The sequence below is a fragment of the Tamandua tetradactyla genome, chromosome 7 (genome assembly GCF_023851605.1).
Source record: "Tamandua tetradactyla isolate mTamTet1 chromosome 7, mTamTet1.pri, whole genome shotgun sequence".
NCBI lineage: Eukaryota > Metazoa > Chordata > Mammalia > Pilosa > Myrmecophagidae > Tamandua > Tamandua tetradactyla.
Genome location: NC_135333.1, coordinates 61,288,170 through 61,307,271, shown reverse-complemented (window position 1 = coordinate 61,307,271; position 19,102 = coordinate 61,288,170). Strand labels below are relative to the sequence as shown.

The 19,102-nt window shown below is 48.2% G+C and overlaps 1 protein-coding gene across 1 annotated transcript; it reads right to left on the bottom strand.

Moving 5' to 3' along the window:
• Nucleotides 1-478: 478 nt before the first annotated feature.
• On the bottom strand, nucleotides 479-13,725 carry HDHD5 (haloacid dehalogenase like hydrolase domain containing 5). The gene is made up of 8 exons (XM_077169585.1): nucleotides 13,625-13,725; nucleotides 8,594-8,797; nucleotides 7,550-7,662; nucleotides 5,955-6,048; nucleotides 4,621-4,654; nucleotides 3,217-3,391; nucleotides 1,438-1,626; nucleotides 479-1,267 (listed from the first exon to the last, which is right to left on the bottom strand). Exons 1-8 carry the CDS (start codon nucleotides 13,715-13,717, stop codon nucleotides 934-936), a joined length of 1,236 nt encoding a protein of 411 aa, XP_077025700.1. The 5' UTR covers nucleotides 13,718-13,725; the 3' UTR covers nucleotides 479-933.
• Nucleotides 13,726-19,102: the final 5,377 nt, after the last annotated feature.

Genomic DNA, 19,102 nt, shown 5'->3' with positions numbered 1-19,102 from the left:
CTCCTTCCTCAGATGTGTGATTCACCCAGCCAGTGGGACTCTAGCTCTCCAGTCCCCTCCTACTTTAATGAGCACTCTTATGCTATCTCCCTTGCTCCCTCCTCACCTCTAAATGACTACTAGGCACCTGAGAGGTATCAAGAATTCAGTAAGATGTAGGCAAGTAAAGAGCTGTAAGAAAGAGGGGAGTAAATCAGTTTGTGTTAAATGTAACTGGATTCCCTTTCTTTCCACACTAGGGAAGGTACTGAGTGTATGCCAAAGCCTGAGCATAACTCCTTCCTGGGAGGTTCAGGCTTTACAGCCCAGACTGGTGTAGGTGTGGGGTAGGAGGACGGCAGAGGTAGGGAGCTGAGGGCAGCACCTCATGGGAGTTAGATGCCGCAGATGCCTCTGCCTCAAGGTCAACCACTATCCTTCCCCCACAGGCTTAGAGTGCCAGGCAGAACGGGCTTCATAAGAAACTGCATAATGACTATTTATTACAATCATTTTAATTTTAAAAAACAAGACCCAAAGTCATGAGCAAGAATCTAAATCACAGTAAAAAGCAGTACCTGAGTGTGAACTACACACCTTGCTGGCCTGCGGGGTTCCTTCTGTGACGAGAGCCCTGTAGACACATGCACAGCAGTGCACAGCACCTCCCCTTTCACAAATCCTGACCAAAACGAGAAGGAAACTGAGGCACAGGGGTAAAGGGATTGGCCTGAGATCAAACTGCCAGCAGAGGCAAAACAGGAACAGGACCCAGAAACCCTGAGAATTCCACCCAAAATGCTACTCAGGGTACATTTCTGTGGCGTCTGCTCAGAAGAAAAAAGCTATTGTTTTTCTTTCAAGTGACCAGTCGCACCAGGCCTGAGGGGCAGCAGGAAGAGGTGGCAAAGGGTTCACCTCCAGCTCTCGGCTGTCTCCACCGCACAGCCCTCGCTACAAAGCCCAGCCCTCCTCACGAAAAACCAGCTGCACGGCCTCGTTCACGTCATTCACCACGTGGGATGCCTCCATGAGGCCCGGACTGAAGCTAAAGTCCCGGTGCCCGTGGAACAGAGGCTCGTCTGGCCCCTGGGCTGGCTCTGTGGGATCCGGGTCCCTGGGACTGTACACACCAGTGCACACCAGAATGGAGGCGCAGCTCTGGGTCGCCAAGGGCCGCCGCTGCCTCGAGCCTCCAGTCCCCGACTCCTCCCGCCCATCACGCTGTGCCTGCTGCAGGTACTCGTGGAACAAGTTGGCACCATACACATCGGACATAGGGTTGTCACTGGCGGGATGGATGCACCGGAAAAGGAAACGGGAGAAAAACAAGTTCAGTGATGCAAGGCAAAGAGCACAGAGAGCAACTTTGGGGTAGGGAGTGAAGGAGATAAAGGGAAACAGCAGGGTGAAAGTAGATAGGGAGAAGGGAAGAGAGAAGAGATGCTCGGCGCTTACCCTACAGCATAAAGTTTCCGAATGGGGGCGGCCCAGCCCCGCCTCTCCGCCTGCTGCTGGATCAGGTCCTCTGCATATCGGTAAGTGAGGACGCTGGGTTTGCCCATCAAGCCCTCATATCGCAGTTCTCTGCCCGTCACTTTCCGGTAAATGGTCTCCAGGCACAGGAGAAAGGTGCCGTGGCCAAACCTGCCAGAGAAGAAAGCACAGTTGCTCCGTCTTCCTCTGCCCAGGCCTTTCTAGACGACTGCCTTTCTCTCAGCAGTACCCACGGATGCCAAGCAATCCTCCAGGGCGCTGGCAGTGATGCATCAAAGTTAAATTACTTTAAGAAAGGAGAGCCAATGCTGAGCACTTACGAGGTACAGGCATGGAGCCAGCACATCACATGAGGTGTTATGATACAGATACAGTATAGGAATAGATAGAAACAGAGGAATAAGAATAGACGCAGACAGAGAGATGAGGTACGTATTATTATCCCCCTTTCACAGTGAGGAAGCTGAGACAGGGAAAATTAAGTAACTTTCAAGGAGGTAGAGCCAGAATTCCAACACAGAGAGTCTGACTCCAGAAACCAAAGTTTTGTAGGCTCTGTGTTAGTTTTGTGGCAGACCACTGGTTGCCACTCTCCCCTTCTTTCTTAGTGCCATCTCAACTGAACACATTACCACTAAGTAGTATATAAAAAAAAAGGGCATTCCCTTGCTACCCTCACAGCTAGGTGTGGCCATGTTACTAAGCTATAGTCAAACAGCCAATCAAAGCAGATTTACTGGGCTAAACTCCCAGGAATTTACAATGGGGGAAGGAGTGCTCTCCTCAGTCCTCTCCCACTCCTTCCTGCCACCTGGAATGCTGATGTGATGGCTGGAGTTCAGGCAGCCACTCTGGATTACACAGCAAAGGGTTGAAGATTACAGAGCAAGAAGACAGAAGGTACCTGCCACAGTACCGCCTCTGTGCAACCTCCAGACTACCTACCCCAGACTTCTTTCACATTAGAAATAAATAAGTCTCTATCTTGTTTAAGACACTTTTTTCTTGTGTTTTCTTCTCTTGCAGCTCAAGCAAATTCTAAATGATATTATGCTACTTCAAAGTTATATTTTAGTGTTATTTATGTGGAGATTTTATTTTCAATTGTTAAATGATTGAGAGAAAATTTAACTTCAAATCTGGCTTATAAATCAAAACCTGCCCCTTGCTATTTAGTTCACCGCCCACACAACCAAATCCCCTCACATTCTGTCAGCATGCCCTATCCTAACTTTAGGAGCAATACTTCAGAGAAAATACCTAATCTCATACTGCAAAAATACACTTTAAAAATGACAAGACAGTTAATAATGGGGGAAGCTGCGTACAGGGCAAGAAGGGCAAAGGGAACACAGTACTTTCGGCTCTGTAAACTTAAAACTACTTTAAAAATTAAAGTCTATTAATTAAAGAAAAGAAAAACTGACGAGTGAGAACGCCATAAACCCCAACCTCTTTGGAGCACCTGAGTTGGGTGACCTGGGGCAGTACTGGACCATCCTTCCTCTGCTGACAATCAGCCTCAGCTTGCTGGGAGCCAGCAGCAATGTGAGAAAGACTCTAATCCTCAACTCTGCAGATGAAAACACCCAATAGGACCCCGTAGCCATCAGATGGCCTTCCAACTTGAGGGCCAGAGTAAAGGGCCATTTATACCTGTGGTCTACCTGTGCTCAGCCCCCAAAATGGACAGAACGGATGATGTCTGCACAGCTGGGTATGGAGTAGAGGCTTTCTCACCTGGGCATCTTGGCTTCTGCCATCCAAAGGAGATCCATGTTGCTGGCCAGAACAGGCAGGTGGGGGTAGGGGGCTGTAGCCAGGCCAGTCCCAGGGTTCCCATTGCTGAGCAGAACGTCCATGATCAGCTGCAGGCTTGTCTCCCAGCGGACCGGCTCCCCAAGGAGGAGTACCCCTGTCAAGAGCAAAAGTGTGGGGGTGAGGGATGCAGGGGGGACAGCCTACTCTCAGAGGTGGGCTAGAGGCGGTCCTCAGGTCAGCTGCGACCAGCTGGTGCTACCCACCAAGCACTTCACCCATGGCACTCACCCTGAACCAGCCTTGAAAGAGCCACTCACCCATTCACCCATGGTGAACAGAGCCCAGAGCCTGGGAAGGGGCTCCCTATAGGTTCCCGTTTTAACCTTTGGCACCAGTACCCCACAGGAGGAGCTAAAAAAAAAAAGAGGGCAGCAGCAAGTCTCAGGCTTGCTTCCTCCCACTGCATGTCCTCAACAACGGCTTCCAGTACCTCAGTTACATCTCCTCTGAGTCACAGTATAACTCAGCGGTTATGAGAGAGGGATCTGGAATGATGCAGAGACCGGAATTCAAATCCTGACTCAACCAATTTTCCTATAAATTGTGAACAAGTTACCGACCCTCTCTAAGCCACACAGTAACAACACCTAAGTACACTGCTGTTATGAGGATAAAAGCAAGACTCGATCAAGAGAGCACTTAACCCAGAGATGTACACATAGCATACTCCCAACAAAAGGCAGGTGCCATGAATGAACTGTGAGACTAGGTAACAGGAACAAGTTGGTGCTTCTCGATGAGGCAGTGTCGCCCCCTAGGGGGCCATTCTGGAAAATGCAGGGCATATTTTAATTGTCATGGATGGCACAGTGGGTGAAGGCTGCAGAAGGGGCCGGGGACATGAGATGCTCAGGATAGTCATGATAAAACACTGTCCCAATCCTAATAACCGCTGCAGGGCCCACCTGATTTTCATGTGGATGAACAACCTGTTACTACTACTTGGGCCTAAACCCTAACTCCTAAACCCTAACCGCACATGATTTTACAATCAGTTTTAATGATTGCAGACCTTTCAAAAAATTCAGCGACCATGTAAATTGAGAGAAGCCTATATTATGCTTTTCCAAAATTTTGCCAAGAGTTGTTTCCTATTTTGGAAAATCACTTCACCAATAGCAAGGCTACTCCTAATTTCTAAGTCACCAATAATACCCACCCCCCATCCCACCTGTAAGGCTGCTTCCATCACACCTACAACCCCACCCCAATAACACCTATATTACTCTACTAGAAGCAGGCCTGCCAGGTGCACTAACAGGGCCATGAGGGCCTGAAAGGACAGAGGAAAACCAGACACCCTGACAAGAAGCCCTCATTTACCTTCAATGGCTGGGAAGTCACTCCTCGGAAGGGGCTGCCAAGAGACAAAGAAGAGACCCATCAACACAGAGATCACCTTCCGCCACCAGACCTGAACTCCTGCTCCAAGGCTGGGCAGGAAGAAAGACATTCCACACACATTGAAGCCCATCTCCCAGGGCTAGCTCAAGCCAAGGAAAAGCTAGAGAGGCCTGAGGAAGGAAGCCATGGGAAACGGTTGGATGAGTGTGCCAGGTGGGTCTCAGAACAGGCTGAGGGATGCCACACGACGAGGGAAGCCCGAGGAAGGCCTGGTATGCTATCCCTCTCCAGCAAGGAGAGGAGGCAGGAAATGGGCCAGGCAAGAGATGAGAGATGAAGGGGAGCCTCTGGAGAAAAAGGAGGCTGTCAGGGCATGACAGACCATCTTCTCAGCATCAGTTTAGAAGGCAAGAGCCTCCATTCCCCCAACCTCTTGAGTCCATTCCCTGCCCAGGTTACAGTCTTAGCTCTGCCACTCGCCAGCCACATGGCCCAGGGTAGGTGAGGCCCCTGGTACTTCCCAGCTACTGCTCTGACATTCTGTGTCTCCACACAAACCACACAGCCCTGGGAGAGTGGTCAGGGGGACAGTGCCTCTACTCAACTGGAAAGCTCTGGAGAAGCTAAATTCAGTAATATAAGTGGGTACAATTAAGCTTGCTTTCAACTGCTTGTCATTAAATTTTGAGGGTAAAATATCAAAGTCCACCTGAGGCAAAAGGAGGGCCAAGGGGCACCTCAAAGTGACAGGTGGTTGTCCTCTGAACAGTGCAAACCCAAAGTTCAAACCAAGCATCTAGAGGGTATAAAACCAAGGGTCAAAGAGCAGCCTTATTAGTGCTGACCAGAAGAGATGAGAAATGAAACCAGTGCCTGCAAATATGAGCCAAATCCAAAAGACACAGGGGCAGATTCTCAGACTCTGTCACTTTCACAAACAAGTGCTTTTTCCAGTGGGGATTAATTTTACAAAGATCAGCAATTCTCCCAAGTGACTCTGGGGAGGCCAGCTAGCAGACTATGAACTCCCGGAGGGAAGAGATGCTGAAGCTCTGAAAGGGGCTCTTGGCTGGTCACGAACAATGTGTAAGGAAAGGACTTAAGAGCTGTTTGTCCCTCTGGGTCATTGTTTATATCCTAGGGCCCAAATCTTCAGCCAGATGTTCCTCTCCAAGGAAGTAGCACTGTTGAAGCCTGAACCAAACGTAGCTTTGAGAGGGAAGGTGGGTGCAGGGTGGGCGAAGGAAGCCCATGCAGCAATGGGGGGCCAGAGGTGAACACAGGCCCTGGGAGGGGGTGCACGCGGGCATTACCATGGTCTTGGGCCGCCGCTCCAGATCAACCATGTCGAGCATGGGGAAGGCTGTCCGCAGCTCGTCCACAGTAACCACGTTGTGGAAGCCCAGTCTAGAGCCAGGTCAGGGAAGCAAGCTGGACAGCGCCGAGGAAGGTGCCTTTCTGAAAGCACCAGACCTCACGGGGGGGAGGGGGGGGCGCAACTGGACCCTGTCCTGGTCAAACCCCAATCGCCAGGCAGGAGGGATCCTATCAGAGCCCAGGCAGAGTCAGCAAGGACAGCACAAATTCTAAGGGTCCTGCCAAGAGGAGGTGGCATCATGAGCCACCATTAGCTGCCACCAAGCACCTTCTAGGTACCACATCCTATGCCAGGGAACAAAAGCATATGAGGATTCCTGACTCAAGACCCTCACACATACTGAGTGCCCATACAAACACATGTCCCATGGACTGCACTGCCCCTTGTGGCAGAGGAGTTCCCAAGGGGGAGGTGCTTGGTAAACTAGGAAGCAGGCAGTCAGGGAGAGGTGAGACTCGAGCTGAATATTGAAGGAAAGGTTTGTGTCTGAGGTGCCCTACCCTTGGCACTCCCCTTTCTGCTTGCTCTCCAATCTCCCCCACTCATCCCAACCTCTGTGCCAGGCTACTGACTGGGCCTCCTTACCGTCCCTCCTCTTTCCGGCCTCCTTACATTCCCCTGCCTGGCAGAACGACATTCTCTCCTGCGGCCCATCCGTGAAGCCACAGGCAATTCCTGCTCCAAGGAAAACCCTTTCCCTGCCCACTTAAGGCACCTAGAACTGACCCCACTCATTTCAGCCTCCTATCATATGCCATCTGCACTACCCCTTATTCTCAAAGGTGTGCTCTTTTTGCCTTCTCACATATGACTGAGTCACAGACCCTAAGCCCCTTTGACGCCTCCTCTAAGAGGTGTTAGGACCCCAAAGATAAATTGTATGTGGCTTAGACTTCAAAAAAAGGGGGGGAGGGGGCTGCTGGAGAGTATGCGACCAGAAGGGGAAAATGCATTCCCTGTGTCAAGGAAATCCGAGGAATCAGGGCCAGCACTAGGTGCTCTGAGGGAAGCACTGACTTCAGGTGCAAAGTTATTAGAGCACAAGCTGGTACACAGGGGGCACGAACGAATGTGCTGCGTGAAAAAAGCGACCGATATTCTGCTTTTCGATAAAAACAAGCTCAAAGGCTGGGGAATGGGGTTTCATGGTAGATGTTTAATACTGGCTGGCAAACTGAGCACCCCAAGTAACATCAGAATCACCAGGAGAGCTTGTTGTTTTTTGCTTATTTTAACAGATTTCCAGAGTTTTACCCCAGAGCTAGTGAACCAAGACTCTCCTGGTAAGGCCCAGGAATCCGCTTTTAGCTCCCCAGAAGATTCCAGTGCAGTGGCATGGGGGCTAGCTTTTGGAAACCACCAAGCTAGAGGACTGGCCACATATGAGAGGTGCCCCCTCCCTGAGAGCCCACCACACACCCATGAGCCCCAGCCTCCTCCTCCTCCTCCCTATGAGTGCCTTACCAGGGGAGGAGAGCCCCAGGCCTGCCCCTTCCTCATCAGCCAGAGCAAGAGACACGAAAAGGATACACTTGGGCATTTTCCACCAGGGGTCCCTGCCCAGACACTAGCATCCTCTTCCCGTGGAACTGTGAGAAGAGCTTCATGGGGCTGTGGGAGAGGATGACTTGGTCTGGCTCCACCTGCAGGAACAGGCAAGAAATAGAACAGAGCAGAGGAAGATGTGACCAGTGAGGGCAAATAATGGGAGGACAGGTAGAGGGTTTTCTCACCTATTGGGGGGGACAGGCAGAAAGCTGCCCAGAAAAGAAAAAAGCCAGCCCTATCTGGCACTCAATCCTTCTAGAGGCCACCATGCAGGTGGGAGAAAAACAAGAAAACAGGAAATGCCTGCAGACGTGGGTTCTGACTGCTGTATCCCTCAAGTCTGCCCAGCTCACTGCTACCCCTGGGCTTCTCGGGGTGGGTACACAGATTCTGTCACCAACAAAGAAACCTGCCTGAGAGTTTCAGTTTGTTATCAGTTCTGCTTAAAGACTTGGCTTTTTGAGCATGAATAAGAAATCTAACAATGCAGTCCTTGCTCAGAATGTTTCTTGAAACCTGTCCAGAGAGGTTCAATATGCACATTCTGTGTTTAGACAGTATCGCCCATTTATCTGCACCTTATTTACTTTCCCAAGTTCTAAAGGTCCCTTCCCAAAAGCTAAACCCATTCTTATAAATAAAAGCAGACTGTACGAGCTGGGACGGAGCATGTGTGAGTGTGGCTGCTCGTGGGAGGCACCCCTCACTCAGGTGTGTCCCATGAAGGCCAGGTGCAGGGTTTGGACAGGTAAGACCCTGGCCTCATCCCTGGCTTTCTAGGGTTTGACCACCCCAAAGAGATAACCCTGATGCCCAGAAGAAAAGGAATGGATGCACAGATAGTAGAATAAAACTGTCAAATACAGAGACAGGGCTTTTGTGCTCTCCGATGCATTACAAAAAATGACCCGGCTGACCAGGCTCTACTCATGTACTATCCGTCCAGCAGAGCTGAGCGATCTGCACTGACCCACCTGGCCATGGGAAGGGGGCATCATCGGAGCTGGAATGAGGTTCCTGCCTCACCTTGCAGCCCAGCAGAGCAGACAGTTCCCGGGCTTTGCTGTGCTGTAAGATGTTCCCAGCGTTGGTGACAAAGACCACAGGCACCCGCAGCTGCCCCCGCGTGTCCACCAGCCTGCGGAAGGCTTCCAGAGCGGCGGGAATCACCCTGTGGCCACGCACCAGCACCCCATCGATGTCCAACAGGAACCCGAAAGTGGGTGGGCTCTGCACAGAAGGCAAGAGGACAGAGACAGCTTTGAGAGCTGAGAGGAACTAGGACCCAAAGACGGGCTCCAGAGAGAGGCTCGGCACACGCCTGGGCCACCCTTGAAAACCAGGTCAGAAAAAACTAAGAAAAGAAGGCCCGGCCTTCCTGACAGGTTAAATCCATTTACACAACTAAGGAGGTATTTCTTTCTCATTTTTAAACATGTAGCTATTTCATTAAATTTTCACACAATCGAAACCATTGTTTGGTTTCACACAGTATAAACCATTTTTAAACTGGAAAAGAAAGCAAAATTGCAACACTTTAGCACAACCAACCAATTAATATTCTCCTTCCCATCTTCTTTTTCCTATTCGTATGTTTTTGGCATAGCTCCTTAGATATATTCAAGTTTACATCTTGTTCCTTTTGCTTAACATACTTCATAAGCATTATCTTTTACAACAGTGTTCATAACTATCTTTAAAATTTTTGTTTTATTGTAACAGCACACACAGTAAACAAGAGAAATGCTGCACAGTTTTGTGTCTGCTTCTTCTACCTAGTTCTATTCTCTTTCTCATATATTTTCCCAGAAACTTCTTATGGACATATAAATAAATGTATTTATCTTTAACTAGGCACATCAAAGAATGGAATCAGGTTGTACTTTCTTTTCCATATTACATTTTTGAAGGTGATAGCCTTTGGCTCTCTTTCCCTATCACTTCTTATGGCTCTACCTCAACATCATTCCTGGTTGTATAGGGTTCTTAGAGGATAATCTATTAACATTAGATTTCCTTTATTTGGAACATTTAAGTTTTTCCACATTTTCTGCTACTACATACAAATATGCAAGGACCTCTTTGTGTATACTGATTTTTCCATATTCTGGATTTTCCTTTAGACTAGATTCAATAAAGTAGGACCAGTAACTCAAAGGGTGGGAATACCTCAATGGCAATGCCTACTGACAAACTGCATTGTTTGTATCAACTGACATGGCCACGGGCAACATACTTTTTATCCTTGCCTGTATTAGATTGTCAGGTGTTAATTTTAAAGTAAGAATATCTCATTTCATCTCAATCTGCATTTCCTGGATTCACAAAGTTGAATTTTTTTTTAAACTTCATTCAGTTTCCTATTTTGTAAACCGCCTGCTAATGTACAAGATATTTTCAAACGTCAAAAAAACTCGAACTTAACCTATTTGCTATTTTCCTTTTGAGGGTACTGGCTAAGTCAAGATACTCTTTCAGCCCACATGCACTACAGGTATGGGGATCTGAGAGGGGCAACCAAAGAACACAGAGACTCCAAGCCCGGAACTCCTTCCTTAGCTGGGACTACCAGTCTAGAGAACAACTGAACCCACTGGAAATGCAGCATTCTAGCAAGGGGAAATTAATTCCAAGTTTATAAGTCCTGAGTAAATGAACAGAATTAAACAGAGGTAGTTTCCTAGAAGAGAATTTTGAGCTAAGCATTGAAGGAGTTAATCATATGAATTCGTTTAACAAATATCCACTGCTAGTGAGCTGAGAACACCAGAGCAGACAAGCAGGACAGACAAGGTCTCAGCCTCCCAGTTCACCTGGGGTGGGGGGACACAGGACAGAGAAGCAGCTCTGCGCGGTCCACAAAGCATGCCAAGTTAAGCGGTAAGGAAAGTGGGTGGCCACAAGAGCCTGCAACAGGGAGAGGGGGAGGCGAGGGAGGATTGGTCATTAAAGGTCCCAGGTCAATTTAAGGAGTTTGAGATAGCTATGTATAGAAAAACTTTGGCTGCAGAGAGGAACATGGACTGAATGGACTGAAGGGAATCAAGTTGAAGGAGACCAGCTGGGACCGTTTCAGACACACTGCATACGGTATTGAAAGTATAAACTTAAAACTCACTTGACCCATAATTTTGAGACAATTAGGAAATTTTAACATGGATGGGATTTTTAAGTCATATAAAGGAGTATTAAGGTTGTTTGGCATGATAATGGCATCATGGTTATGTTAAAAACATTTTCATTTGTTTAGAGATACAGCCCAAAGACCTTAGGGGTAAAATGGCACATCATAAATTTACAGCCACAGAAAGAGGTCGGGTGAGGGAAGGGATAAGCAAACCAAGTGTGGCAATATGCTAATAATTGCTGAATCTGGGAGAAGGAAAAATGGGGTTCAAAATATTATTTTCTGTTTTGGGATATTTTTTAAATGTATAGTTTTAAAAAAAAAGAGAGAGAGAGAGAGTTCATCTGTGCTGATGGCTGCAAAATTTAACCAGACAGTTTTTTTGGTCTTAGTGGTAATATCCTAAATATTCACAAGATCTGGCTCCGGCTTAGAGCTGGAAGATTTTTCAGGACCATTTAAGCAATATCCTTAAGGCTCCCTTATCTCTAAATAACACTGAATAATCAACACCACGACCACCAGCCCCTCAGGTGGTAAATAACACCAGGGTTCCTAATCCTTCCTTCCTAACACCAGGCTCATTTCTGCCTTCAACAGGTCCTGCACTATAAACAACAAAGTTGCCTGGAGATCAGATGGAAGGGGTGGTCTGATTCATTTTATCCTCTTCTGCATCTGTATCCTGATTTTTTTCTGCCATTGATTTTTTTTTAAATCCTGAGTACTAGGCCTGCTCTAATTAAAGTTCATATTTGTGGTAGTGATAAAATGTGCAGGGTTTTAAGGTTCATCTGAAATGAAGGGATCACTAAGATGCCCCTTTGTGTTTTGCTTTTACCTAGGAATTGGTTTGGCATGTTTTCAACAATGATAGCAGTGAAAACCATTCTTATTCAATCAATTCCACATATGGGAAGACTTACTATGTGCCATTCAGTATGCAAAGTACCCTCCAGGTATCATCCTATTTATTCTTACAAAACCACTGCATGGTAAATAATACCCAGATATACAGATGGGGAACTGAAGCTTAGAAAGCTAAAGAACTTGTAAGCAAGATTCAATTCTAAAGCTTAATGCTATGTCACCACCCTTTCTTCTCGCTCTCTCTCTCTCTCTCTCCTTTTTTTTTTTTGCTATCAATAAAAGTCACTCATCAATGAAAGGGAGTGATAATGGGTATAGAAAAAAAATAGGGGGAACAAAGGTTAAAATATAATGGGTAGATGGAAATACCAGCAGTCAATGAGAGGGAAGGGTAAGGGGTATGGTATGCATGAGTTTTTCTTTTTTCTTTTTATTTCTTTTTCTGGAGTGATGCAAATGTTCTAAGAAATGATCATGGTGATGAATACACAACTATGTAATGACATTGTGGGTCACTGATTATAGACAAAGAATGGAATGTTCATGTTACAAATGTTCGTGTTTGTGTGTTATGTTTTGTCAATTAAAAACAAAATCACTCAGAGATAGCGCACGACCAGGAAAGATACTAGAGCCAATACAATATCTATAAATTACAGTAATCTTTTATGTTTATATCATCGTAGATTACAGAGTCAGTTTATCAACACATTCTTGTTCCATACTTCAGTTTGGCCACCCTCTGGCTCTGTGACACTGACCAAATCACCTAATTTCTCTGAGCCTTAGCTACTCCATATATAAAATAAGGACAACGATAACATAGCTCTTAAGGACTCTGGAACCAGGCTGCCTGGCTACCAGATTCTGCCACTCACCAGTTGTGTGGCCTTGGGCAAGGTGCTTAACCTCTCTGTGCCTCAGTCCCTCCATCTGTAAAATGGGAATAATGATAGTACTTACCTCACCGAGTCGCTATGAAGATTGTACGAACTGTGGGCTCGAATGTCCCTGCCACGCCCTGCCTCCCCTGACTCACAAAATACAATTGTGAAGTACTTAGAACAGTGCCTAGCACAAAGTGCTGCGTTTTAAAAATGAATAAGTGATTAAAGATGCATCAAAGGGCCACTGTGGAAGCACTACACAAATGTAAAATATTATCATTACTACGTGCAGAAACTGCGAATGCAGAAGACAAAGCAATCCCCTTTAAAGAAAGGCAAAACGGCCCAGGGAGAGTAAGGGCTAGGGATGAGACTGCTCCAGCGCAGAATACTAGCACAGTCGTCTACCAGCTGTCTGACTTCATAAAACGCACTTAAAAACTTGACTTCGAGCTTGCACGTCCTTCCTAACCTCCAAAATTGTTAAGACAATTAGCTATCACTCAAGTACTTGCTACAAATCAGGGCGCCAATTCTTTTCCTGTCCCTTCCCCCGGTGCCCTTCATCTCTCCCCCTACATACATTCTTAGCTCCCTACAGCTTTTGACAAACAAGGTCCCCAGACGAATGGGAACCAAGTGAAACGCCAGCACCACGTCCACTTTCGCTCCCGGGGTGATCGCCTAAAGGCGCGGTTCTTCGAGGGGCCTCACCTCAAATCCCCAAATCCCTTTCAAATATAGTTGAAAAACACAACCAAAAAAGTTCTCACTGTGAAAAGCTATAAGGAAGGAGCGCAGGAGTCAACACTGAGAACGGGAAAAAGGAACAAGAACAGTCGAGGAATTCCGGCGATGGAGAACGTCAAAGGGCCAAAGTACAATCTCGGTGCACATTTTTGGAGTTTCCTTTTTTGTCACTCTCTAATTGGAGTGAATTTTCTTCTAGGCTGAAGGTGCTGCAAATCGCCTGAGTCAGGGGAGGTAGGACGTGGAAGACATTCGAGCCCAAGGCAAGGAGGAAGTGCTCTTGAGGTCAGCGGCCTGGAGAAGGCCATTCCCAGGAGCCCTGGGATGCTGGAGCGCCCCGCCGGCCGCGCCTCCCTACCCGCGGCGCCGGGCCCCACCCCCAGCCCTGAGCACCTGCTTGGCGGCGGCCCCGGGCGTCCTCACCTGAGCGCGGCCTACCGCGTAGCCCCTCCCTAGGCAGCGGCACCGGAATCCCGCGGCCGCACGGGCCGCCGCTACCCACCCGCGTAGAGCCATCCGGCCGCCCGCCGCGCGCACGTGCACACAGCGCCGGCCCTCCGCAGCCGGGGCGCGCGGGGACGGGCGGCGCGCGCGGCGTCTCGGGAGTTGTAGTCCTGGGCGGCCGCAGCCCGAGCGCAGGCTCAGGGCGGGGCAGGGTGAGGAAGGGCCGGGGTTAGGAAGTGGGGGCGACCCCGGGAAGGGCGCGCCGGAGCGAAGGAGGCGCCCTTGCAGCGAGAAGGTGCAAGGTTCCGCCGCTTAGTGGACCAGGAGTTGGCTGGTGTGCTCGGATGGCGCTGCCGGGCCAGCCTGTGGCCTCTCCTTTCTCTGCATGTCACGGATCCTGCCTGAAACCTCAGCACCCTCGGTGACTTTAGGAAAAAGTGAAAATAAATTATGTGGAGGAAACTGAATCGTGACTGCAAGGAAGGGATGTAGGAGCAGACCTCTCTTGATGTAAGTCCCCTGAGCTAGAGTCAATCAAGGAATGCGGATTGGGTGCCAGTGATTCCTTCTTTCTTTCGTTCGGTATGTATTCGCTGAAGTACTTCCTACCTAGAGAAGTATATGCATGAAGACTCCCCCTATAAACTCACACTTTATAGGGAAGCGGAGAAAAAAGTATGGTACAAGGTAGAAAAGTGTCACGACAGGGAGGGTACAAATAAATGATCCAGCAGACGCCTGTTGAGCACAGTTGTGAGCTTCACACTGCAGGCTCTTGGGGGAGATATGAAGATGAATAACTTAAGGATGGATGTGGAGATTCTGAGCCATCCCTGGTCATGGGAGATATTGATGCAGGAAAGGGAAGCCTAATTTCTCACTATTTGAAATGGATAGAATGCTCACTTCCAGACCCTTTGAACTGTCCCTGTATTTAATTATGCAAAGAATGGATGCTTGTAATGTACTTAGGCCAAGGAAGCTGGGGAGGAGGCGGAGGAGGCCAAGGATAGACAGGAACACTGAGGCTAACAGTGCCTTTGGTTCCCTCAGCTTCTGAGGCCAAGATCTTAATTATGTCACGTCACCCACAGTTGACCGGGAGCTGAAAAACCGACTCACATTAACCAAGCCATCCCAAAGACTGACATGTAAATCCTACCAGGGGGACATGGTTTTTCAGGATTGGGATGTTCTTAATTTCTTTTCTGGCTATCAAACTAGGGATAGAAACTGATTTATGAATTAGAAGATTTCTTGGCATGCTGATTTTCAAATATGGCCACAAATTCTTAAACAATCGTCTCGTCAAAAGAAAGAGGCCAATTCCCCTTCCATTCAGTGTGAGCTGGACTTAATGACTCACTTTTAATAATATTATAAGACAAATGTGAAGGCGTATAATTTTCAAGGCTGAATCATAAAAGCTATTGTGGGACTTCCGGGAAGATGGTGGCATGGGGTAGACTGAGTTCACCCCTGCTCCGTGGAACAACAAAAGAAAGGACAGAAAAATGACCCGCACTACAGTTCCAGCATGCAAGTGACCAGAGAAGATCTTCTACATTATATGGGAAGGTCCTGAATGAAAAAGTGGAGAAATTGAGATAGAGAGAATGGGGTGAGTTCGGGTGTGACCCCATTGGGGGCAAACAGCAATGCACGGGGAAGTGTGGGTCCAAAAGAACAGACTGTCCCTCCCCTCCAGCCAACCCCTGCAGCTAGCTTGGAAGATCTTCTGTTCTAGCTTGCTTGCTGCCAGAATGCAACACACCAGAGATGGATTGGCTTTTAATAAAAGGGGCTTTATTTCGTTAGTTCTTCAGAGGAAAGGCAGCTAACTTTCAACTGAGGTTCTTTCTTACGTGGGAAGACACAGGACAATCTCTGCTGGCCTTCTCTCCAGGCCTCTGGGTTCCAACAACTTTCTCTGGGGTGATTTCTTTCTGCATCTCCAAAGGCGTGGGCTGAGCTGCTTGTGCCGAGATGAGGTATGCTGAGCTGCTTGAGCTGTGTTACCTTGCGCTTTCTCATTTAAGCACCAGCCAATTAAGTCAAACGTCATTCATTACAGCAGGCATACCTCCTAGCCGACTGCAGATGTAATCAGCAACAGATGAGGTTCACGTACCATTGGGTCATGCCCATAGCAATGGAACTAGGTGCCTTCACCTGGCCAAGTTAACTAAATCTAACTACCACATGTCCACCCCTTGTCAACTTGGCAACTACACACATCACCTTAAACAATATTAAGGTGCAAAAAATTCTCTCCTAGCTGTAGACCTATGAATAACAAGTTATTTGGAGCCAATATGCAAAGGAGGGTCAGTCACAGAATCCATAGGGAGAAATTGGAAGGAAAACCTGCAGGGCAAACACCATTGGATTTCAAAGTCTGAAAGTCATTTATCCTTCAGCTTTAGAAAGTGGCAGTCCCACCCTTTCCAAGGGCCTATGCAGTGGCCTGCCTCTTTCCGAATCAAACTCAGGGGACATTGAGGAGACCACATTTTTCTCGGCTCCACTCTCTCCAGGCATCGGGGCCACACCTGGGCTCTCTGCGTTTCCAGGGCACATGCTCAGCCCCTCCATGTGTGGCAGCCAGGCTCTCCCCAGTCCCCCAAGCAGCATGCTGTACCTTCTCCAAGGCCTGAGGCTGCACGACTCTTCCACTGCAACAAGGTGGGACACTCATCATCACCCTTCAGGGTAAACTCCCCCTCTCAATGTAGATGGGTGGGTCCACTCTCCTGGCTGAGGTTTCTTGGCTTCAGACCCGAGGTTCCATGGTTCTCACTCTGCAAACTCCAATTTGTCCCTTTTGTGTCCCCCTTTGTCCAGATTGGCAGTGGTTCTGTTTACATCAACAGTCTTTTCAAGCACTCCAGGACTTCTCCATCATTCTCTTCACAGTTCCTCCAAAACATTTCCCTTAGCCATCCAAAAAACCGTTCCAACATATCTGGTATTTGCAAACCGCTGCAGCACCCCAGTCTTGGTACCAAAATCTGTTCTAGTTTGCTAGCTGCCGGAATGCAACACACCAGAGATGGATTGGCTTTTAATAAAAGGGGATTTATTTCGTTAGTTCTTCAGAGGAAAGGCAGCTAACTTTCAACTGAGGTTCTTTCTTACATGGGAGGGCACAGGGTGATCTCTGCTGGCCTTCTCTCCAGGCCTCTGGGTTCCAACAAGTTTCTCCGGGGTGATTTCTTTCTGCGTCTCCAAAGGCCTGGGCTGAGCTGCAAGTGCTGAGATGAGGTATGCTGAGCTGCTTGGGCTGTGCTATGTTGTGCTCTCTCATTTAAGCACCAGCCAATTCAGCCAAACATCATTCATTGCAGCAGGCACGCCTCCTAGCTGACTGCAGATTTAATCAGCATCAGATGAGGTTTACGTACCATTGGCTTATGTTCACAGCAACAGAACTAGGTACCTTCACCTGGCCAAGTTGACAACTGAATCTAACTACCACATGTTCCCACTCAGCTCTGCAGCCAGGAGCTCCTATAGGGAACCTGGAAGCGTGCCCAGCCACCCACTATACACAGCTGCCCTGCCAGGTGCTGCAGCAGGGCTCCTCTGCTGGGCACCAGGACCAACCGCCAGGCATTTCCGGACTGGCTGTAGGCAAGGGCAGCTGAAATACCCAGTCCCACATCCCAAGGTCATCCTAAGTAGGAGCCTGGGGGCCACCAGATCTATTGGCCAATAAGTTGAGTCTCCGCTGAGGTGCACCCTGCTCACCCCCAGAGCTGGAGGCTCTCAGTGCACACCATGATCAGCGGTCCTGGCTGGAATTACATTGGGTCTCCATCTTGCTCGGAAGGCAGAGGCAGTCATGGGAGAAGCAGATCTGAGGCAAAGAGGTAGCTCGAGGGCGCCATCTATTGGGAAGCCTCAAGTAGAAAGGCATCTCCTCCATGAGATGTCGGCCCTGGTTTGATGGGGAATTACTGACAAACTGCATGCAAAAGCGGACCTTCAATGCACATCTAAGCAAATACAAAACCTTAGATAAGTGAAGGAACCAACTTACAAAATTATCTTATCGTGATAATCAAATACCCTGAATGCAACGGAAAATCACAAAGCACATGAAGATTCAGGCAGCTATGGCCCACACAAATGACCAAATTAAAACACACGGAATTTGGAACAACTAATCAATGATGTTCATAAGGACATAAAGGAGATCCAGAAGACACTCGAAGAGCATAAAGAAAGATTTGAAAAAATAAATAAGAAAATAGTGGTTCTCGCAGGGATGAAAGATACTGTCGACCACATTAAAAATATGCTGGAGACACACAACAGCAGATTTGAAGAGGCACAAGAAAGGATAAGTGAGCTAGAAGACAGGTAATTGAACTCAGAGACAGGAAATTGAACACAAAAGAACAAATGGCAAGAAGGATGGAAAAAATTGGAATGGGATTTCAGGGAAATGATTTATAACACAAAGAACACAAATATAAGAATCATCAGGGTCCCAGGAGGAGAAGATAGGAGTAAAGGGCTAGGAAGCTTAGTTGAAGAGATAATGGGGGAAATTTCCCAACTATTATAAAAGACATACATATGCAAACCAAAGAAGCCTGACAAACCACAAATAGAATAAATCCAAATAGACCTACTTCAAGACACATATTAATCATATTGTCAGTTGTTGAAGAGAAACAGAAAGTCCTGAGAGCAGCAAGAGAAAAGCAATTCACTAACTACAAGAGAAAATGCATAAGACTGAGTTCAGACTGCTCAACAGGTACCATGGAAGGAGTATGATATATGTAAGATCCTGAATGAGAAAGGCTCCCAGCCAAGAATTTTTTATCCAGCCAAGTTGTCCTTCAAAATTGAGGGAGAGATTAAAATCTTCAAAGACAAGCAAAGATGAAGAGAATTAGTCAACAAGTGACCTTCCCTTCAAGAAATGCTAGAGGGACTTCCGGGGAAGATGGCGGCTTAGTAAGACGCGCGGATCTTAGTTTCTTCTCCAGGACAGCTACTAGGGGAGTAGAAACGATACAGAAAAGCTCCCAAAGCCACAACAGAGATAAAAAAGACAGCGTACCCCATCCTGGAATGGCTGGCTGGCTGAGAGAAGCCGCTCGGGTGAGATCGCCGAGGTGCGCGGGCTTCACCGGGCGGGGCGGCAAGCGGCCGGAGTCACTCCCTTCCCCCTTCCCGGGCCGGCTGGGAGAATTGGAGAGGCGGCTGGCGCCCACACCATGCGCAGCCCCCCGGACCAACTGAGAGAATTGGATCGGAAATCCCCAGGCCGCAGAGAACGGTGACGGGTGGGGGAGGCCCCTTCCAAACCCGTGACTCCCTGGCAACGTGCACTCTCCCGGGCGGGCCGCTGCCGCTGGCGCCCTCCCGCCACGCTTGTCGCCCCGGGCCGACTAGGAATTTCGGATGGGCGCTTTCCCGGGCTGCGGCGGCCAGCAACCC

Excerpts from the sequence above, each read along its gene's own strand:
- HDHD5 (XM_077169585.1), bottom strand. The coding sequence starts at position 13,717 with ATGGCTCTACGCGGGTGGGTAGCGGCGGCCCGTGCGGCCGCGGGATTC. Across the intron at positions 6,049-7,549 it reads CTGGTGGAAAATGCCCAAGT|ACTGGGCTTCCACAACGTGG; the intron begins GTATCCTTTTCG and ends ACCTGGCTCTAG. Across the intron at positions 1,268-1,437 it reads CGGAAACTTTATGCTGTAGG|TGACAACCCTATGTCCGATG; the intron begins GTAAGCGCCGAG and ends CCATCCCGCCAG.